The following is a 21733-nucleotide window of genomic DNA, read 5'->3' as shown; positions in this document are numbered from 1 at the left end:
ATGACAGGTTGACCAGTCTCTCATTATGGAGATTGCCATTATTTATTTGCATCTGTTCTTAGATGCAAATAAATAATGGCAATCTAGGCCACATCAGCTAACAGTAGCTTATGTATATATCGATTCTGCAAGATGGCTATGATAGAGGTTGAAACATTGAGTAAGTAAGGTTATTTTAACTAAATTTATTCACTTAGTCTATGTATTTTTTTTCTGTGATGAATGTACCATTCGTAGCTACTTATCTTCTGCTGCACTGAAAAAGAAGTTTAGCTTCCCCCATAATGGATTTCTATCACTGTTTTGAGCAATATCCCAAAAAACCTTTCTTACAAAGGCTAAATGTTATCAGGTGGGGGGGGGGGGAGCAGTCAGACTTATTAACCATTCCTCTTTCTAATAGACATCCAAAAGCTGGACTTCCTCTTCTGTGCACTGAAGAAGAAGCTTAGCTTCCCCGTAATGGATTTCTTTCACTATGTTTTGAGCAATATCCCAAAAAACCTTTCTTACAAAGGCTAAATGCTATCAGGTGTGGGAGCAGTCAGACTTATTAACCATTCCTCTTTCTGATAGACTGAACTTTCTTTAAACACTCAAGTCTTTGTGTTAATCTATCTTATTGTTACTTCCACAGATAATGTTCATATTATCTATCTGTAGTTCTACTACTCCTCAAAAGTTGTGAACACTTATGCTGCAACCATTTACCAATTTACAGTGATCATTTTTCCCACCTTGCTAATTTTTCATCTTCTTTATTTTTGTGTACTGCACACTTATCCTGGAATGGATGACTAGTATCAATTATTCCCATACTGCAACCAATTACCACTATTTACAGTTCGTCCTTATTTCCATCCTTTTGAAACTGCTACACTAACTTCTCACTCTTTATTTGTGCTGGCTGCCCACATCTCTGCTAACTCAAACTCTGGATAAATTTTTCTTGTCTTCCTTTCTCACCCAGAATGTTATTGTGACCTTGAAGGCCCTCAGCTTTTCATGGGTAGGACTGCCATTTAAGTAATTATAATATAGTTAACAAAAAGAAAAAAAAAAATTAAGTATACATTTTTAGATGTGTTATCATGTGACTGCTATGAATGTCACAAATAGTTATCATGTGGTTTACAGTGTTTTGTGTGACTTTCACCCATAAAAAGTTGTAAGTTATAGTACATTAGTAGCATGGGTGGGCTAAGGATTTTTTCCTTTAATTTATATATGTGCATGTGTGTATTTTGTATTTTGATTGTTTTAAATGCAAAACAGAATTTTCTTTCTTTCTTTCAGATATCTTGCACGCCTTACAGAATCATTTTATGATGAAACTGATCCTATTACATCCACAGAGATAGATAACTGGTTAGATACATCATATGTTTCTATTTTGGGTGGGAATAGAAAGGAAAGACAAGCAGTTTTGAAAGTTATGAATTTGCATTTTGAAAGGCATGAATTTTTAGTCGGGAAATCTTTAACAATAGCTGACATAATTATGTGTAGTGCTCTAATTCAAGCAAAACTAATTAATGTACTACCAACCAACGTTTCTAGATGGTGGAAAACTACATGCAGTAGTTTAATGCTCTGTTTGCAGTTTACAATATAATGATGGTAATTTTTTTTAATAACTTATAGAAGTTTCTGTAATGCCCTTAGAGAAATAAAGTTAAAATGTTTGCTCTTTTCATTGAGCTTTTTTCCCATTAAAATTTAAAAAATGTCTTCAAGACTGTAAGCTTAGCATCACTAAATAAAAATGTACACCTGATACTGTTATGTGTTTTCTCTTATACTACGTTAGCTTTTATGGTGTCTTACTCAGTAGAGGTTGTAAAGCAATAAAACATCTGTGAAACCATGCAGCTCCAAAAGAATAGCTAAGATAAATTTTAATAATATTTTTCCACAAAAAAAGAAGCAAAAATTAGAACATTCACTTTAATGAGTCAGATGGGTAAAGCACCATTAATGACATTAATAGAGAGAAATAAGGAAACAAAGGGAAGAAACTCTACAAAACAACAAGCAGGATTCAATGTTTGATATAGAATATTTGAATTCTAACATCAGTATAATTATTTGAATCTTAATATCAATTATTGATGCTAAGATTGCAAAAAAAAAAGCCCTGTACAAAAATATAAATATTTATGTATTCTTTGTGAACTGCAGGAAGTATTCAGTGGCATAGGCTAATGCAGAAACTTCCATGAGAAATGCGGAAAATCAGTAAGATGGATCTGGAGACAATACAAAATATTCCAAACCATCCTTTTTTTTTTTTAATTTTTTTTTTATTATACTTTTGAAAAAACAATAGATATTATAAAGGAAGGAGGTATTTCTACTCATGCTATGTGAATCAGTAATTTAAAATTTGCAGGTGACATATTTGTTATTAAGACGATAAAGAACTTGAAAAATACTGATGAAACCTAAAACAGCGGTATTTGAGAGTAAAGAATGAAGTAGCAATGGATGAGTCTCAATAGATCGCAGTATGGTGGCTGCTCTTCTAATCGCAACACCCAGACCAGCACCTAGGTCGGGTGCGGACGATTTGGTGCCTGTACGTCACACCTGAATGGTGCAACATAGGAAGCAGCTGCCTTGATGTTTTCGTTCTAGTGGCCTCGTTGCCAGAGCGGTCGCCCCATAACAGTACAAAAGCAACTCTTGCTAACGCTGCCTTTCAACATGCAAGACATGAACTATATCGTTGCAGTGGCTAGATGGAATTCTGACTTGGAGGCATTCAGTCATAATCCCACAGATGGTAGCGTTGCATCATTGGTTATTCAACCAAGCACATGCACCAAGTGTCCGAACCTGCGGTTTCTCTCGTACTGAGCAGGATTGTTATCGCACGATTAGTCATCAGTATAGTAAAACTAACCTGTAATCTATTGTTGCAGGTTGGACTTTCCTAGTACATGTTTGTGGAACTCTCCATCATCTCCATTAAGAACCTAGAGGCGTTCAGTTCTTAGGGTGTGGAACATGAACCTAATGTGGGCAAGGATGGATCTATCTCCACATGAACAAAGTTGAGGATTTTGGATGCAGCTGGTTTTTTTTTTTTTTTTTTTTTAACAGTGATTTATGGATTTGAGACTTTGAACCTAAAGAAGTCTGACAGGAAAAGGATAGCTGCTGTTGAGAATATAAACTGTAAGCCAGACAAACAGATCTGTGCTAGAAAGAATCAGTAGAACTTTAAGGTTCCTTAAGGATATTGACAGAAGAAAGAAAAATACTTTAAACACATTAAAAGGGTGGAAGGAGGACTTCAAAAAAAAAAAAAAAATGTAATAAAAGGTAAAGTTCCTGGAAAAGGAGGAAGTACCACTTCCTCCTTTTCCAGGAACTTTACCTTTCTGTTGGTTCAATGAATGGATAGATGGATGACATGAGCAATATAAAGCAATATGACAGGAAAAGTATAGAAACAGCCTTTTATTGTCTCAACTTTTTGTTTCAAAAGATGGATGGTGTGTCTGGAGTGACTGATGTTTAGAGAGTTGAAGCCTTCATAAATCTATACAAGACCACCAGGTGAGGACTGGTGTGGAACATCACTAATCATCTGAGTGACCATATGGCATCTGTTGATGTTCAATGAATAGATAGATGGATGACATGAGCAATATAAAGCAATATGACAGGAAAAGTATAGAAACAACCTTTTATTGTCTCAACTTTTTGTTTCAAAAGATGGATGGTGTGTCTGGAGTGACTGATCTTTAGAGAGTTGAAGCCTTCATAAATCTATACAAGACCACCAGGCAAGGACTGGTGTGGAACATCACTAATCATCTGAGTGACCATATGGCATCTGTTGATGTTCAATGAATAGATAGATGGATGACATGAGCAATATAAAGAATATGACAGGAAAAGTATAGAAACAGCCTTTTATTGTCTCAACTTTTTGTTTCAAAAGATGAAAACAAAAACTGGAAACATACATACTTAGTCTCTTGATGTAAGATGTTGATAAGGAATATGTAAAGCTCATACTGGCATTAGAAAGAATGTTCTATGAATTAAATGGATGCAGAAAGTAATGAACAAAAAACTATGCAGTAAGAGAATCCAGCATAGAAAATAATTAAAAGAAAACTCTTCCTTTTCTTGGACATACCTGCAGGATGAATGACTGCAGAAAGGTTTGGCAGTGGATAACAAACAGGAGAGGATAATCCAGAAGAAAATGGATAGATGAAGTAAAGGGCTGTGTGCAGAGTTTATTTACCTGATAATGGATAGAAAGGAATGAGAAAAAATACTGGAATTGCATTAGACACAAATGGCCATTGATGAGTTTTTCCTGTTTAGTGAAACATTTTTGTTTCTTTAATCACTCCATCAGTCTTTTAAAACTCCAGCCATAGATATGGAAGTAATATAGGTATTTTAAAGTAAAATAATTTCAGATCAGTGTAATTTATGATTTATATTTAGAGCTTATAACACTTCTTTTTATACAAAATGAAGACCTACATTAAAAGCTGGGATAACTTCAGTGATGTTGATTCATCCTGTCATTTTTTCACACAACACATTGAGTCCACAGCTTTCACAACTTTCTATTCCAATTTCTTTGGAATAGAAAACATCTATTCTGTGCTATCCCCCTGTTCAACAATATGTGAAATGCACTTATTAAAATGTCTAAATGTTATAGTTATTATTAACTTAAATTTACTAAACAAAAAAGTTAGCTATAAAAGAAATCAAGAAATGGCTTATTATAATAACTTCCACAATTTATGGTTATGTTTAGAAAAATATCTTAAAAGTTAGGAAATTTTCTCACTTGAAAGAACTATTTAGATTACAGCTGAATAGTTCTGAATTCATAGCTCAGGATAATATTAAGACCTTAGCACTGCCATTGAATATCAGTTGATATATTATTACCTTGAAATCTGCATACACACACACACACTATATACTTCTTGGTTAGATTAGCAATGAATTGGGGTCATTCTAGGATCATTCTATAGAACCATTCTCCTATCTTGTCAAAAGCAAACTCACAACTGATCTTTTGAACCCTGGTTTTTGTGAAAAAATCACAGTGCCGTGCATGTGAAGTAGTCAGGAATTTTTAGTCAAATTCATCATTTCCATGGTTTTCCCCTTACCTACCACCTTACTAAATTAAACACTGTGTAACTTCTTTCTCTTTGCCAATCTAAAAATCATCCAGAAAAGGAAACTGTTGAAGATGTCATATGTAGCAGAAGATAATATGATTGTTTTGGTTCATTTTCCAATGGACCTACCAAATATGCACTGAACAATGAAAAGATCAACAAAATTGCTGTATTAAAAACCATTCAAGTCTCATGCTTGATTAATGCTCTTTGTATACTTGTGTTATATTACAGTTGTCTTATAAGACTGACCAGTAAGTTTTCTTCTCACCGGTTGATCACCATTTACCAGATGACAACATGTAAATGTACATAATCGAGTTCACATAAAAAATATATAATACTTGAATCATAACAAAATGTCTATTAATGGAATGTTATAAGGTTTATAAGATGAAGTTTTTCACAAGAATGAAAGGAAGAAAAGGAAATGACTGATAGAAATCTTAACTATAAATGTGGGGTGGGGAAAGCATAGAGATATTCTTATTACTGAGACTATAATAGCATAATAATACACAATGACAAAAAAAAAAAAGTTTGTTACATAACAGTATTTAAATGCATCTTGTTATTTCAAGAAATTGACAATGTAGAATTTTGCCAAAGTTAATTGGCATCTTCAGGTTTAATATGCTGGTATCAAACACATGCATACCAGCACACTTCAGTAAGAAAAATGGAACAGGTAAGATACAGGATGACCTGAAGTCCTATAATTATGCTGCCTGTTGGCTTTGGTTGGGTATTCTTGTCTATTGGGCTGAATATCTGCTGATGAGGGATTCCCATATGATAGACAATTTGATACAACGACCATATTTGTTCAGGTTAGGATAGTTAGTAAGAGTTGCAGCAGATTCGAGGAAAAGTCTATGACATTTAAATCTGCTTTGAGGGGGAGTAAAGTGGGTTTTTTCTTCAATAGATGGATGCTGTGCTGGGTATCCAAGGCATGGTCTGCTAATCCTCAGCAGCAATAGTGATGGAGACAGACGTAGTCCTGGTGCTCTGATATATGGATGTTGAAGTTCTGCCTGTTTGGCCATAATATGTACTGTTACAGCTGCAGGATACTTGGTGCACTTGAGGCAAATCAAGTGGCTGTAACTTGTCTTTGGGAGAGCAGATAAGGGTTGCTAGCTTTCTGTGTGGTTTTATGGTTTATAAGTGGTCACCCGCTTCTGCTTTTTTAAGATCATGACCACCCCTCTCCAGAAATACTAAATCCCTCACATTCTGTCCAACTGTACAAGTATACCACAGAATCTCTTAACCGTCATAATTGGTTAAATTTCAGCTTCATCTCATGAATATTGTAGAAGTAAGCACAATATTACCATCTCATGAACAGAATACTGCTCATACAACAGCACGTGTGACTCGCACTAGTGAGTCACATGTGCTGTTGCCAATAATAGCCAACCCTTTGGAACTTAGAACTTGTTTGAATGTTTGTGTAACAGTAAGCGTCCTTTTTTTTTTTTAATTTTAAATTTTCTTGTGTTTTGTATGATGGGCTCATGATGTCAAACAGTAAGATTAGACTTTTTTTTTTTTTTTTCCAGTCACATGGCTCCCTTAACAGAAACCAAGGCCTTATTGTAAATGATGCTTGGAAATCATATCTTTTGACATATCAGACTGTCTGCAATGAGAACCTACAAATTATACAGCTGACACATGCTGTTCGTTATTGTAATCATGTTCAATTTATGTTGAATTCTGCTTTCTTTCTTCCTCCCCTCACATCAACTGCTTTCTCCATTTCTTCCATAAAAAAAAAGCTATGATAAAGCTACTAGATGGTGGTAGTTTGTTCAGTAAGGTTGAGATCGGGACTGTAGAGAGCAGTCAGGTGTGTGGCATTGATGTCCACAAACCACGCAGTTATAGCAGCAACCTTATGACATTTTGCATTGTCTTGCTGAAAGAGACAATGGTGAGTTCTGTAGAAACAACAAAGTAGGAAGCATTGCATTTTCCAGAATGTTCAAATAGCTGATGAACTGCAGCCTAAGAGAATAGGAGTTCAGCTGGAGGACATGGTAAATAGTGCATTTGAGGCCATCTGGTGTGAGTAGATCAAAGGATGCAAAGAATGATGCAGACGATGATGTGTACAAGCAAATAAGCTCAATGAGTGGAGAGTGAATAATTACGGGGAACTTCAACTATGGGAACATAGATTCGAAGGAGGAAATGACATATAGGAGGAAAGAAATGGAATTTATGCAGTTACTAAGGGATAATTACCTGAGGCAGCATGTGATGAATGTGCTAGGGTAGTTTTTCCGAACTTTCAGTATCTGGGTACTGCATAAAATTTTAGTAACACTAGTGTCTTCCCCTTCTCATGCAAAAGGCAATTTTGGAAAAGTTAATTAAAACATGAATAATTATAAGAGCGTTTATTTTTAACATTTGTATAATAAATTACAACCAGGGTGCTGTATATCAGAGGAGACCTCCACGTAGTCTTTAAAGGAATGTGGAGAACCGACCAAATGTCCAATCTCACATTCTCATGGTGCACCCTGTTAGGCATCTACCTGGATACTGAACAAACGAGGATGGGCTAGCAATTTGGGATCTAGCCGACCAAATTGTATTCTTATTGGCTTAAACCAAAATAAAAAATAATGGTACAACATGACAGAATTTAATGCCGGCTGGGGTGTCACCTGGTTATACACGGTTCCTGTTGTTTTCGCCAGGGCAAACAGCAAAAAGTCAGCCACTGGAACAAATCTTAACACACCCCAACTCAACATCACCAGAATTAAAGATCAGTACTATGAACATAAGAAGCCTGAATGTCAAAGAAATGGAGCTAGCTGAGGAATTAGATAAGTACCAGATTAGCCAAATAGGGCTCACTGAAACAAAAAAGAAAAAAATTGTGAGCTCTTTCTCAGCAATAAATACAAAATGTTATATTCAGACAATGACAAGGAAAAGGAGTAGCTATAGTATTCAACACTAAATACAGGGCTAATATTGAATGGCAGGCACTATCAAGTAGAGTGATGTGGGCAAATATCAGAATGGGAAACTGACAATGAGACTTCTTTCTGCCTATTATCCCACAGAAGGTTTTACAAATATAGAAGTGGAGGAATTTTTTCAGGCTTTAGAGAAAGCAACTGGCAGAATGAAAAAGGAAAAGTTGGTCCTTGGGGATCTAAATAGCAGAGAAGGAAATGATTGTCAGACATACAAAAATATATTGGGAAAATTTGGAGAAAAGAGCAAAGCTAATAATAATGGCAAACACCTGTGGGATTTCTGCTCAAAACATGGGCTGGTTATTACTAACAATGTTCCAACATAAAAATGTCCACAAATTCACATGGAGAGAAGAGGCAAGGAATAAGAAAAGTCTCATTGACTATGTTATTGTTAATAGTGATATTTTCTCCCTGGTGCAGGACACCACAGTGTACAGAGGATTTGAATTTGGAAGTGATCACTATTTATTCTTGAATAGGATAAAATTGAATTTCATATTGAAAAGAATAACATGTAAGAAAGTTTTAAAGCAAATAAAAGTTGAACAGCTCACATGTGTGAAGTGTTCAACTTCACACATGTGAGCTGTTCTAAAATACACAAGCATGATTGAAGAAAAAATGACAGAGTTTGAGAACAGGAACCAAACTTTGGAGATTCAGTGGCAAGCCCTGAAGAAAACACTGATTGGTTCAGCCAGATGCATGTGGTGAGGTTGTCTGCAAGGATAGAAAAATCAGAATTCCATGGTGGACAGAAATTAAAGATGCAGTGAACGAAAAGAAGAAAGCATATCAATAGTTCCTGGCAAATAAATCAGCTTGTGCTCCTAGAGATAACAGAGACAAATGAAAGAAAGCTAAACACTGTTAATCTAGCTAAAAGATGAAAAGACATTGGTAAAAACATAGGAAATAAATATCAAGAATGTGGCAAGATATTCTAGAGGTTCTTGAAGAAGCTTAGAAATGGTGGAAAATGCTGTATAAGGAATTGGAGATAATAATGGTGACATGAAAACTGGGGAAAAAGATATCCTTGAAGTATGGAGTATTTACTTCGAAAAATTGTTAATGAAACAAGAGTGTTTGCAAAGTGGTAAAAAAAACCACTCAGTAGGCATACAGTCAGGAATACATATCTATACTTGAATTAGAAAACGCCATCAAAGGCCTGAAATGTGGAAAGGCAGCAGGAGTAGATGATATTTGAACAGAAATGCTCAAGTATGTAAGTATAAAAGTCACATTGACTGCACTGCATAGTTCAGAAGGCCTGGACAGAAGTATGAATTCCAGATGATTGGAGTAAAGTTCACATAGTACTCATATAGAAAAAGGGAAATAAAACTGAATGTGAGAATTACATAGGTGTCTCTCTACTGGGTGTTACTGGTAAGATTTACACAAGTATACTTGAGAAACGGTTGAGAACGATTGTAGAACAAGCTGGATTCACATCAAATAGAGGCTGTCAGGATCAGATTCACTTTTTTATTGACAAATAGTTGAAAAATCATGGGAATATAACAAAGATCTGTATTTTGTAGATCTTGAAAAGGCAAATGACAAGGTTCCGAGAGAGAAGCTATTCAAAACGTTACAGTTGTTTGCTGTCTATGGGGCATTATATCAAGAAATACTTTGACTTTGTTTGAGTTGTAAGTCAGAAATATTAAATGTGATTTAATATTAAATCTGGTGTCAGACAAAGATACACTTTATCCCCTCTGTTATGGATTACATTAGGAAGGAAAGTGGTATTAAACCTGATATCAAAATTGGAGATGTTAATGTCAGCTCTTTGCTTTACGTGGACGATGTTATACTTCTAAATAAATCAGCTACAAGTCTGTAAGATTCCCTGACTAAATTGAATAACTGTTGTAATAGACATATATTATGAACGTCAGCAATAACAAGACAAAGACAATGAAAGTAGACAGAAGCAGTGAAAATATCAACTTCATTGTGAATGGAAAACCTATAGAACAAAGGAAACATTTCAGCTACTTAGGCACGATTTTTAGTGAAGATAGTAAACTAAATACGGAAATACGGACTGCCTATCTGATCACACAGTTCAGAAAAAACCACGCATTCAAAGATTGATTTTAATCTCTTCATTGGGATTGGATTATGTGTTAGGCACGAATTTTAAATACAGCATAATTTACAAATAAAGATTTCTTACTTGTTTATCATTATATTTAAAAAATTTAATTAATGGCCGTAGTTACTGAAGTCAGACAGAATTAACTATAGCTTGAATCCATAATTTAAGATATTAGGAAGCTTGAAAGGAAATCTGTAAAAAAGGTTTAGGTTGTAACCTATAAATTTTATTGAAATGCATATATTTGAAGTATTTCCCTAAGGTGATGGCCTGACTTAACTTGCAGAAGTGACAGATCGAAAACAATTCACTTTTAAACATAAACTCCTTTTACTTGAATGCACTTTTCATATGTTTGAATTAACATTTCTATGCCCTTGAAAAAATAGTCTGTACTTTTTTCTGCAAAATGGTCTAAAACTGCATCTTTCACCTCATCGTCATCTGCAAATGTTCTTCCTCGATTTCGATCAGGGGTTTTGGTCACCGAGTGCTAGATCGGGGCTGTAGGGTAGGGCGTTCAATTTCCTGGCAGCCACATTCCTTCACTGCAGCCTTCACAACAACAGCCGTATGAACTGGAGCATTGTCACGGAGCTGGCGAACACCATGCGTCAGCATTCATCGTCTCTTTCCCTTTATGGCGTCGCGCAGTTTGTTCAGGAGTGAAGCTTAATATTCTGCATTCACAGTGGTATTTCTTTCCTTGAAGATAAGAGACTTCCCTGGCAATCCCCAAAGATTGTTACCATGATCTTGACGGAATGAATGACATTGGCTTTTCTTGGCGGTGCTTCACCTGGTTTGTGCCACCCCATTCATTCCCTGTTGGAAGAAGGATCAAAATAAAGGATCATGGTTTTATCCCCAGTGAAAATGGTTTCCATCACTTCTCACTGATTCCCTTGGCAAAGCTCTAAAAACTTGCAGGAACAGGTCACATGATGCTCCTGAATTGAAAAGAGAAGTCGGAGCACCCACCTTGCAACGACCTTCGTCATGTAAAGCTTCTCGTGAATGATGAGAAAGACAGCTGTTATAGAAAGCCCCAACCTCCCTGAGATTTTTTTGAGCTTCAGCCATCTCTTATTGAGCAGTTCTTCCTCAAGAGACATTTTCGTCAGTCATCACTTCCACAGGCCGACCCTCACGAGAATCATCTGATATGATCTCTCTACCTAGGCGAAAATGTTTAGCCCATTCGTTCAGTATGGAATATGAAGGAGAAGCTTCCCCCTAAAATAACGTCGTCTTTTCAACTGTGTCTATTAGCGAAGTTAGCGTAGCAACGGTAACGTACCGAAGTGGTAAGAGTGACATTAAATTATCATCGCTCCGCTTTCACTTGCAGTATTCTGAGACGCGTAGAGAAGTATGCACGTGTAATTTTTTTTTTTACTTGTACATAATTTTTGCCCATCGTGAGTGTTAAAAAAAAGAAGATTGGACGTAAAAATATATTCATGTATTCAACAATTCACATCAATTATCATAAATGTAGAAGAAAGACCTCAATGTGTTATTTGTAACAATGCTTTGTGAAATGATTCTACGAAACCAACGAAGTTGAAACAATATTTGCAAAATGTTCATTCTCAACACAAGCATAAGGACACAACAAAAGTTGCTTTTTGAATATCATGGGAATGATTTCAAAAAGATGAAGCTGGATTCAACAAGGGTATTCCAAGATTGTGTTGATGTTTTGCAGGAGATCAAGTGCAGCATTTGGCTTATTTGCAAATTCAACTTGATGAATCCACTGATGCAGTATCATGTTCCCAGTTGCTGGTGTTTGCAAGATATGTTCACTCAGCTTTATTTAGAGGAGTTTCTCTTTTGTTCTCTTGAAACAACTACCGAGGCCTCAGATATTTTGGAAAAAAGTTTCATCTTTCTTTGAATCGAAAATCTTTTGTAGTATAATGTCCGTGATGCTGTACAGGTGGACTACCACCTATGTTGGGGACAAACTCTGGATTTCAAGCTTGTGTGAAAAAATCGAGCTCCAAAAGTGATCATTCTATGATCCATTCCCAAACACGTCTCAAAAACACTTCCAACTCCGTTAGAAAAGCTTTTGGATTAAACAATTCAAATTGTGAATTTTTAGCAAAGGAGGAACTCTTAACTCGTGTCTTTTCAAGCAGTTATGTATTGACATTAATGCATGCTATCATTTGTGTCTTTTCCACAGAAATGCTTGATGCCTTTCAAGAGAAAATGTAATTCAGTGAGTATCTGAGCTTAAAGATGAACTCGAATTATTATTTATTTATCTATTTATAATAATAATAATAATATTATTATTTTTTGAAGTTTAGGATAAAAAAGTTTTTTACCCGGTTGAGTGATGAGGAATGGAGCCTGAGCCTTACCTATTCAGTTGATATTTTTGAGCAGCTAAATAAACTCAGTCTTCAAATGCAAGGAAGGGATACAGACATCATATTATTCATTTCCTAGAAAGCTTTCATAAGTTGCAAAATTAGACGATACAAAATGTTGCAATGTTTGCAAAACTGTCATCAGTTCTTGTTGCTGGTGGTGAAGACAAGGTGCTTCCAAGTTTATGAAAAATGAAATTTTGCAGCATTTGACAGCACTGAAAAATGAATTCAGCCGATATTTTCCTGAACTTAGTGATGAGGATCTGGATGTAGTGCAAAATCCATTCAAGTTGTCAGTGAAAAAGTTCCTGAAGATCAATCAGATGAATTTCATATCTGGAGCTGAAGACTGAGTAGGGAGCAAAAGATATGTTCAAGGAGAAATAAATTACAGAATTTTAGCCGTTACGTGTGATTCCTACCAAAAAGTGGCAGAAAGAGCTATTCATATATTGCTGCCATTTATGTCGACATACCTTTATGAGTCAGGCTTTTCAATTTTGTTGCAATTGAAAATGAAACAAGTTAGGTTGGAGGTTGAAAATAACCTGCGTTGTGCCCTTTCAGCACTCTTCCTCTTATCCAAGAATTGGTGAAGTAAAAATAATCACAGGTTTCTCGTTGACTGTAATCTTCGTCTGAATATAATGATCTACAATATACTAGCATTCTTCTGAACTTTTTATTAAAGTATATTTTAGTTTAATCCATTAATTAGTTATGAATATAAGAAAACTACTTTTAATCAAAACTTTTAAAATCCATCAACGTTTTCTATTGCTACTTCTAAAGTAAAGCTCCACTATAAAAATAATTCCAGTTAATGTATGTATTTGTAGGTAAATGTATTTGAAAACACCTTTTACTTAGACAGTTTTAGAAAGGGGAAGACAGTCGCTAGGCATATTATGTCTAGCGATTGTTTCTCTTTCTCTACAACACTTTTTATGTAGGCTGACCATACGTACCGTTTCGAACGGGACAGTACCGTTTTGTTTCATATTTCCCTGCCGTCCCGTCGTTTTAATAAAAATGTCAGTTTTGTCCCGTTTTTAATAAAACTTAATATTGGTCAATCATAAATTATTATTCATAACCTATAATCGTATATCAATATCATGGGTAATTTGTATAACCTTGGAGTCGCATTGTTCGATACTAAATATCGATATCTGCAGGGATTTATTTTCATTTTCATTTGTTTTCATTTGGGTGATTAATATTCTTATTTTCAGAGAAAATAAGAAATACAGGTTGGCAACACTTACGCGTCTCACACGCGCCCTCTGTTATGCTGTAGCGTTAGTTTCTGTTTTGCCTATATGCTAACCGGTGGTTTTGTTATTCAATGCCGATGGTTTAAATTTTATATTTTATAAAGCTTTATGCCTATCCTTGCAACGTCAAAGAGGCGAAACTGTTTAATGACGATCTCCAGAAAAAATTGAAATTTATTAAACTGGAAAAGCTGTGTAGCGATGTAACAAAAGTGGTATGCAAAATTGTATTGTCCATTTTTCCGTTGCTCATGGAGGCAGAAACAGTATCAACCAACATCTACGTAGCCAGACACATAAGGATGCTGAAAAGACTCTGACTTCAGTTAAAAACGTCAGCTCGTTTGTGATGAGACGTGATGGTGAGAGTGAAAGCGATAAAATTGCAGCAACTGAAGCTCTTGTTGCTTATCATACTATGCATTAGGGCCAAAGTTTTCGCTCAAATAACTGTTTGTCGACATTGTTAAATAAAATTATGAACCAAAATTTCTTCTGCACGTGCCAAATCAGAAGCAGTAATTAGCAACGTTTTATCACCATATATATATATATATATATATATATATATATATATATATATATATATATATATATATTGGGCAGAGTAATAGAGGATTTTAATAAAGCAAAAAGCATTACAGTCTAGTTTAGTTTAGTTTACATTATAGTGACCAGATTATCCAAGGACCAATGCTGGGCACGTTCCACTGGTTGCATAACTTTTGTTTCCTGCTTTGCAGGTTTGCCTTCCCTCCAGGCATATATTCTAAAATTGCTGTATATCTTCTTATCCCAACACAAACATAATCATACCTTTTCAATAAAATATTCTGCTTTATTCTTGTTATTATTACTAATTAATAACATTGTTACCACTAAACTATCAAGAAATTTTTATTTAAATTCTCAATAATGGGTGCAAAAGTAAATATGACACAAAACTTATTTTTCGGAAGAATGAATTCTTTTCAATAATTCATCATTCTCTGATATTTCACTCATAAAATCTTCAGAGGAATCAATCATATTATATTTCACAATAGGAATGGCCTTCATTGTCTAAAGTTTTAATTGTGTTTTCTCTGCAGTCCATAATTTATTCACAACTGAAAATACGCTTTAAAAGTTTGGCATATAATCAAAAAATAATTTTACATGAAAATGTTCCTCAGAATAAACAACTAATGTACGTTCGTAGTTTACTCTTTCTGTAAAGGTGAATAAAATATTTCAAATGCTGTACACATACTAATGCTGTACAGGACCGGTAAATGCGGTACATCTAGCGCCTCCGTAGCGCAATTGGAAGAACCACGGTACATTGCGCCCTTCGATTGGAATAGGCCTAAGTTCGATTCTCGTCGCGACGGGAGGAATCTTTATCTGGTCGATTTCAATCGATGGTGAATTAACCGATCTCATACGGAGGTAGCAGGGTTTTTTCTCCCGGAAACTCGGGTTTTTCATCCCGCATACATACAAATCGGCCCTTCAGAACACACGCAGTTTACAGACAAAATTACTAGTTGTGGTGGTGTTGGAGGTGGGCGGTAGATGGCGTTGATTCGTAGTAGAGGTAAGGTGTAGAGATAGTTGAAGATGTCCTCCCGCGATGAGTCTTCTGACTCCTTGGAGGTATCAGGAATAATAATAATAATAATCTGGTCACATAAGTTTAGATGCATTCAAACAAAAAAGACATCCAACTTTTTCCAATCATTCTGCAGTACTTTTTGCCAAATTCTGGTGTTCGAAAAAATTATAGACTTCCTTACATGAAATACAGACATCTCTAAATCGTCTACCTAAATTTTGGTATGGGTTCTGTCACTGAAGAATAATGGTAAGCTCAATATTTTTATGTAATAAAATTTTTTATCGTCTTACATTTTCATGAATACAGAATATTACATAACCCCTGTCCCGTTTTTGTCTTAAGGAAATATGGTCAGCCTACTTTTACTTCCAGTGTAGCTGCTTTATATGTCCAATGAGTTTTTAGCCAATCAAGGTTTTTTCTGCAACAGTACTTATTTCAACTCTTAGACTAATCCAATTTATTTTCTTGAATAAAATATAGCTAAAGATCTGTGTAGCTCAGTGAAAGTGGCGCTTGTGTCCTCTGTGCTTAGTCGCTAGAAATGAGACAGGTTCAAGTCTAGTCGCTGACTGGAAGAACTTTTTTTATGTCTATTTTCAACCCGTTCTCAAGTTAGTCGATATTTGGCACGGGAAAGCGAGTTTTTACTTCCAGAAAGTCGAGTTTTTTCGTCCCGTAAACTCAAGAAAATCGACCGTAGTATTCACATTGTTTCAGAGAGTAACATAACCTGTTAGGGTTAGGTACCAAAATGGGAGCACTTGTTTGCCAGCCTCTTCATCGGTGGCTGCCTATAATTTGTGATAGACATGGGCCATCTCTCTGATTGGCTGATGGTGGAGATTGAGCTGCCCACTCAGTCTCCAAAAGCTAGATAGGATATAAAGGCCTCGCTTACTCCCTATAAGGAAATAAAAGGCATTAGCTGATTTATTTTATTTTATTAAATGTAGCTTTAAAACTAACTTCTGCAGTTGTACGGTCTGGCATACGTGGGCAAAACGATAGACAGATCATAGTGTATTTTATAAACTTCGTATCTGATAAAGATTTGCGAAATTCACAATTTCAGTGGATTGATCAGCTTCCAGTGCATAATAGCCGCTTCTGTTGGATGAGCAATAATATTTTCTGTACATTTAAAGTTATTTCTGTGATTCTAAAATGAACTTATTTGAGAGGGAATACGATCGATAGCTTTGCTTGCTTTATCTCCAGTTATTATTTGTGCCATTGAATTTGGCTTACTAATGTTTCAGTTGCTCCACATTTCATCTATTAAGGATGCAACACTCAAAGACGCTTCCAAAGCTGTACCATGTATTATTTCTTGGGTAATTTTTTTAAAAAGTCTTTACATCTATTTTCGAAAAATTCTACAGATTTTTTTCCTGGTACTCTGTATTTTCTCGAAATGGCGGTTTAGATTGGACATGTTCATACTTGGATAACAAATGACACCTACTGAAATAGTCTATTCTTTGCAGACCATGAAAATCCAAATTTTTGATATTCGTCGTACTTGCGGATTTTTTTCTTACTTAGAGAGATGGCCCACACTTATTTTCATTACAAATATTTGATCATGATGCATCTTGTTCCTTTACACCGACCACAATCAGTTTCCTTCACTATTCTCTATTATGCATTTCAAACACCCCATTTATAACCAGTGATCCATATCAAAGGATTTAAGAAATACAAATTATCCTACTTCCGTATAGGGAGTAAGCAAGGCCATTTTAGTCCTAACTTTTCGGAGACACCTACTGAACTAGTCTTTGCAGTCTATGAAAATCCAAACTTTTGATATTAGTCCTACTTGTCGATTTTTTATTTTACTCACAGAAACGACTCAATTTCTTTCACTATTCTCTATGATACATTTCAGACTTCCCATTTCTTAAATCCATTGATACATATGAATGGATTTAAGAAATACAAAAAAAAAAAAAAATCAGCCAACACCTTTTATTCCTGTACAGAGGACTCGGCACTTTTAGCCCTAACTTTTTGGAGACTCAGTGCACAGCTCAATCTCCACTGGTTTTAGAGATAGCCTGCACAAGGCTAACTCTAATCCTAATACAATATTTTTAATGTCTGAAAATAGGGTAGGTTCGACGATAGAATTCCTTGAGTTTATGGGACGAAAAACCCGAGTTTCCAGGAGAAAAAAATCTTAGTCGATCTCTGACACGGTCAAGTGGGATTTTTTTCTGTGACAAAATTTGTTCTGTGAAAGGCTTAGAACATTTCCTCTAGTCAGCGACTAGATTTGAAACCAAGTCTTCCTTCATGCGGTGAAACGCAAATGTCACTTCCATTGAGTTACACAGGCTCTATACAAAAGTGAGAGCATTATCTGCACAAATTACTTGTACATCATTCATAACCTGTGACACAAACATGAATATACATGTAAAAAATTCATGTTTGAATTTTTTGGGTTCTAGACCACCCAAAGGGTGGTCTAGAACCCAAAGTGTTAGAGCAACAGAAGCAACACCTCAGTTCACTTCTAGTCAAAGACTCGAGACACCTTTTTTCTAAGCCTTTCTTCGACCGCTTCTCGAGTTAGTCGATATCTGGCTCAAGAAGCGATGGTTTTTTTTTTTTTCACCTCCTGGCAACTGGTTTTTCTTGCTGTAACTCAAGAAAATCGACCGTAGAACCAACACTATTTCGGATAATAAAAATGTTACTATTAGAGACCATGAGATAGTGGTGCTTATCAGTCATCTCTTCATTGGATGCTGTTCATAATTAGTGATTATCGTGGACTAGCTACCTCTGATTGGTTACTAGTGGAGATTGAGCTTCTCCCTCAGTCTCCAAAAGTTAGGAATAAAATGGCCTCACCTATATCTTTCCTATAGGAAAATAAAAGGTGTTAGTTTATTTACATGCATAGATGCATGAATGCACACGTGCCAAAAATAATTGCTGAGCACTTACAATTTAAAATTAGTGATTTCGCTACTCGACGGAGAGTTCATTCTCGTGGTTCGAATTACAGCAATCCCTCGATTAATGCGTCTCCGATTAGTGCATCATTTTTTTATACCCAATTAGGGTATAAAACCCAATTATACCTGATTAGGGCTCTTATATACATCTTAAAAATAAATGTTAGATTTTAAAAATTTTCTATCTATAAATTTTATAGTTATTTTAAAAATCACTCATCAGAATAAAATAATTTAGTTATCGATTTAAAACATCTTAGTTATTTTTAATGTACATGGAAATAGTGTACACAATGTTCGAAATTTACCGCCAAAATTTATGTCGTCTGCTAATTACAAAGCATTTTGCTGATCATATCTCCTGCCTCCTTTGCAATTGTTTTCCTTACTTTTTTATTTTAAAGTATTTTCCTTTCATCATTAGAAAAAAAGATTCGAAAAGTAATCTTATTGGAAGAAAACTTGAAATAATAAAGAAAAATTAACAATGTCAGTCCAAAGCAAAGATAGGACAAGAACACAAAATGGGTGAATCAAATGTAAGAGCAAATTTAAGCAAAGTTGCTGAATACAAAGAGAAAGGTAAGGCTGCTTCAAGTTCATCATGCATGCACACCACTCGAAATCAAAGTTACAATGCTTTTCTATATGGATCAAAGATTGTAACCAAAAACAGATCCTCTAAGTACTGACCTTATTAAATCAAAAGCATTAAGTCTGTTTGCAACCTTGAAAGAAAGGGCTATCAATAATGGAAAAAAATTCCATGCTAGTGCTGGGTGGTTTGAGCGTTTCAAAAAAAAAATAAATAACCTACATAATGTTCGAATTACAGGCGAAGCCGTAAGTGCAGATAAGGAGGTGACCGAAAATTATCCAGATTTTGAAGAAAATTGTGAAAGAAGGGGGGGGGTGCTATTGTGGCCAACAAATATTTTATGTCTATGAAATTGGCCTTTTTTTTTTTGGAAGCGATACTTTTTTTTTCCCAAGACTTTTCTGACCAAATCAGATCTCAGCCTGGTTATAAAATCGCAAAGTCGAAAGAAATTACGGTTAGCAATATGCGAGCCGTTTGGAAACACATTCTTCCACATTGTGCAAATGATTTCAAGGGTTTTCAAATGAAATGGATAATGTTGTAGAGGAAATTGCCAAAATCGCTCGTGAACGGGTTTTGATGAGATTCTGAGGAATTGAGTGATTCCAACTTGCTAATTTTAGATGCATAGCCCCAAGATCCTGAAGAATATGAAGAAATTTATCTAGTGACAGTCAAGATTTTACAGAAACAATTTGAAAATATTTTTCGTACAATCGACCATTTTAAGCAGCAATGCTCAGAAGCTGATCCTGATGAAGAGAGAAGCAGTAAAATTTGCAGAAGAGGCAATAGGACCATACCGTCAGTTGTATGGGGAAAAAAAAAAAAAAAAACCAGAATGCCCGCCAACCCAAGCGCCATATTGAATTAAAACTCCCTTTAACTGCATCTGAGGAGTTTTCTGTAATCAAGATGACCATATCACCGACAGTTAATGAGATTGATATTGAACCTGGAAGATTAAAACCACACGTGCGTTTGCATCGCTAGCAAACTACCACAAAACTTCTTATGCCATGGCATGAGAAGTTTTGTGGTAGTAAGTTCTGGAGGTAGTAAAGAAATGTTTGAGAAAAGTTATAGCAGATTGCATCCTATATTCAGGATAAAGAAATGCAGAGCGTTAAGCAGGAACGCAATAGTAACAAAATTGTGGCAAGCTGGCCCTAGGATAGCTACATGAACAGTACAAATCACAGGCCAGAAGTCTCTAGTATGGTAAGAAATGCAAAATCAGAGTATGAGAAGAAATTAGTAATATAGGCCAGAGTTCTTTCGGTATGTGATAAATAAAAGAATGATTATGGGAGAATAATTGTGATGAATGCCGATGGTACGGGAGTCACTGAAGCAGACGAGAGAGTTGGATTACTAAGATAGCACTTTGAAAGGCCATAGCACGCAGCGACTAGAACTATATAGAAATAGCGATAAATGAACTGATAGTGCATAGAATATTATAGAACCATGATGTGAATACAGCTAAGGAAATTTTAGATTATTACAAGAATATGCAAGGGAATTGGCAGTGCCTTTTTACCACATTGTTTAAGTCGCACCTCTGGGCCGTTCTAAGGCAAGTGAAAAAACATCTATTGCTCCAAGGCAGGTGTAGCAATTTCCATTTTCTTCTCAGATGACTACGTTATCTGAGAAAAAAAGCAATTATTTATTCAGTATAATCCATTAGAAAACCTGTGACTAGTAGAGTGCATCAGGGCTCTGTATTTCAGCCACTACTGTTTCATTTATACATTAATGATGGAAACGATATGAGGAAATACTCGGGTGTTTGCCGATGATACCAAATTGATTACAGCAACAGTCAATAAACGTGTTATAGTTTGCAGAATGATTTAAGTAATGGAAGAATGGACCATGAAACGGAATCAAACTTGTGTGGTCGCTTCACATTTTCAGAGCATTTGATTAGGTGTGGGATAGATGCAGATCTATGAAGAAGCATTTAATATCTATGACTTACCACTATCCCCAAATTTCAGTCATAGCTTCAATGATGGCAGCATAGTATTGCTATTCATTCGTAGAAATGAAGAACGATTCTCAAAGGATCTAAGCTGTAATCTCCTTGTCGCCATTCTCCACTGTCAGGTCAAGCGAATAAGCTTCTATACTGTCTTCTTTCTTGAAAAAAAAAAATCTCATATTTTTTTCCCAATATCTATCCCCTGCCCCCGTAGTTCTTGTCGTCGCTTCTTACCCGAGTTGTACGAGCATTATTTCTTGTCCGATTAAATATATGTATACTCAAAACCAGGAAAGAAGCGTGTTCCACTGATACTGAGGGTATCAGCACTGATGCTTGATTCTTGTAATGCACTCCGACTGAATGGTGCAAAATTAAAGCCCAACTTTTTTTTATTCATCTGAGGCAATCATAACTGGTACCATTCCATCAAGCATATGTCCAGAGGTACGTCACCCTTAATACATTAAGTCCTAGATGCAATAAGACATATTTCTGAAGCAGAGACACACATAATCTTGGAACTGACCATTGCAACAATCCCAATATGGAAAATGATAGTGGCACGTGAGGAAGATGTAACCACAAACGGACTACTGAATGAA

The 21733-nt window shown here is 35.6% G+C and overlaps 1 protein-coding gene across 1 annotated transcript in view; it reads left to right on the top strand.

Moving 5' to 3' along the window:
* Nucleotides 1-1777, top strand: part of AIMP2 (aaRS-interacting multifunctional protein 2) — an 87612-nt gene extending 85835 nt beyond the window's left edge. The window contains exon 5 of the mRNA XM_090398376.1: nt 1297-1777. Within this exon, the coding sequence (XP_090254502.1) occupies nt 1297-1615 (319 nt within the window). The 3' untranslated portion in view covers nt 1616-1777. The remainder of the gene's footprint in view (nt 1-1296) is intronic.
* The last annotated feature ends 19956 nt before the right edge of the window (nt 1778-21733 follow it).

Source organism: Typopeltis vanoorti, chromosome 9 (assembly GCF_054136105.1).
Source record: "Typopeltis vanoorti isolate ZY-2024b chromosome 9, IOZ_Tvanoo_1.0, whole genome shotgun sequence".
Classification (NCBI taxonomy): Eukaryota; Metazoa; Arthropoda; class Arachnida; order Uropygi; family Thelyphonidae; genus Typopeltis; species Typopeltis vanoorti.
This window is presented reverse-complemented; position numbering and strand designations above follow the sequence as displayed.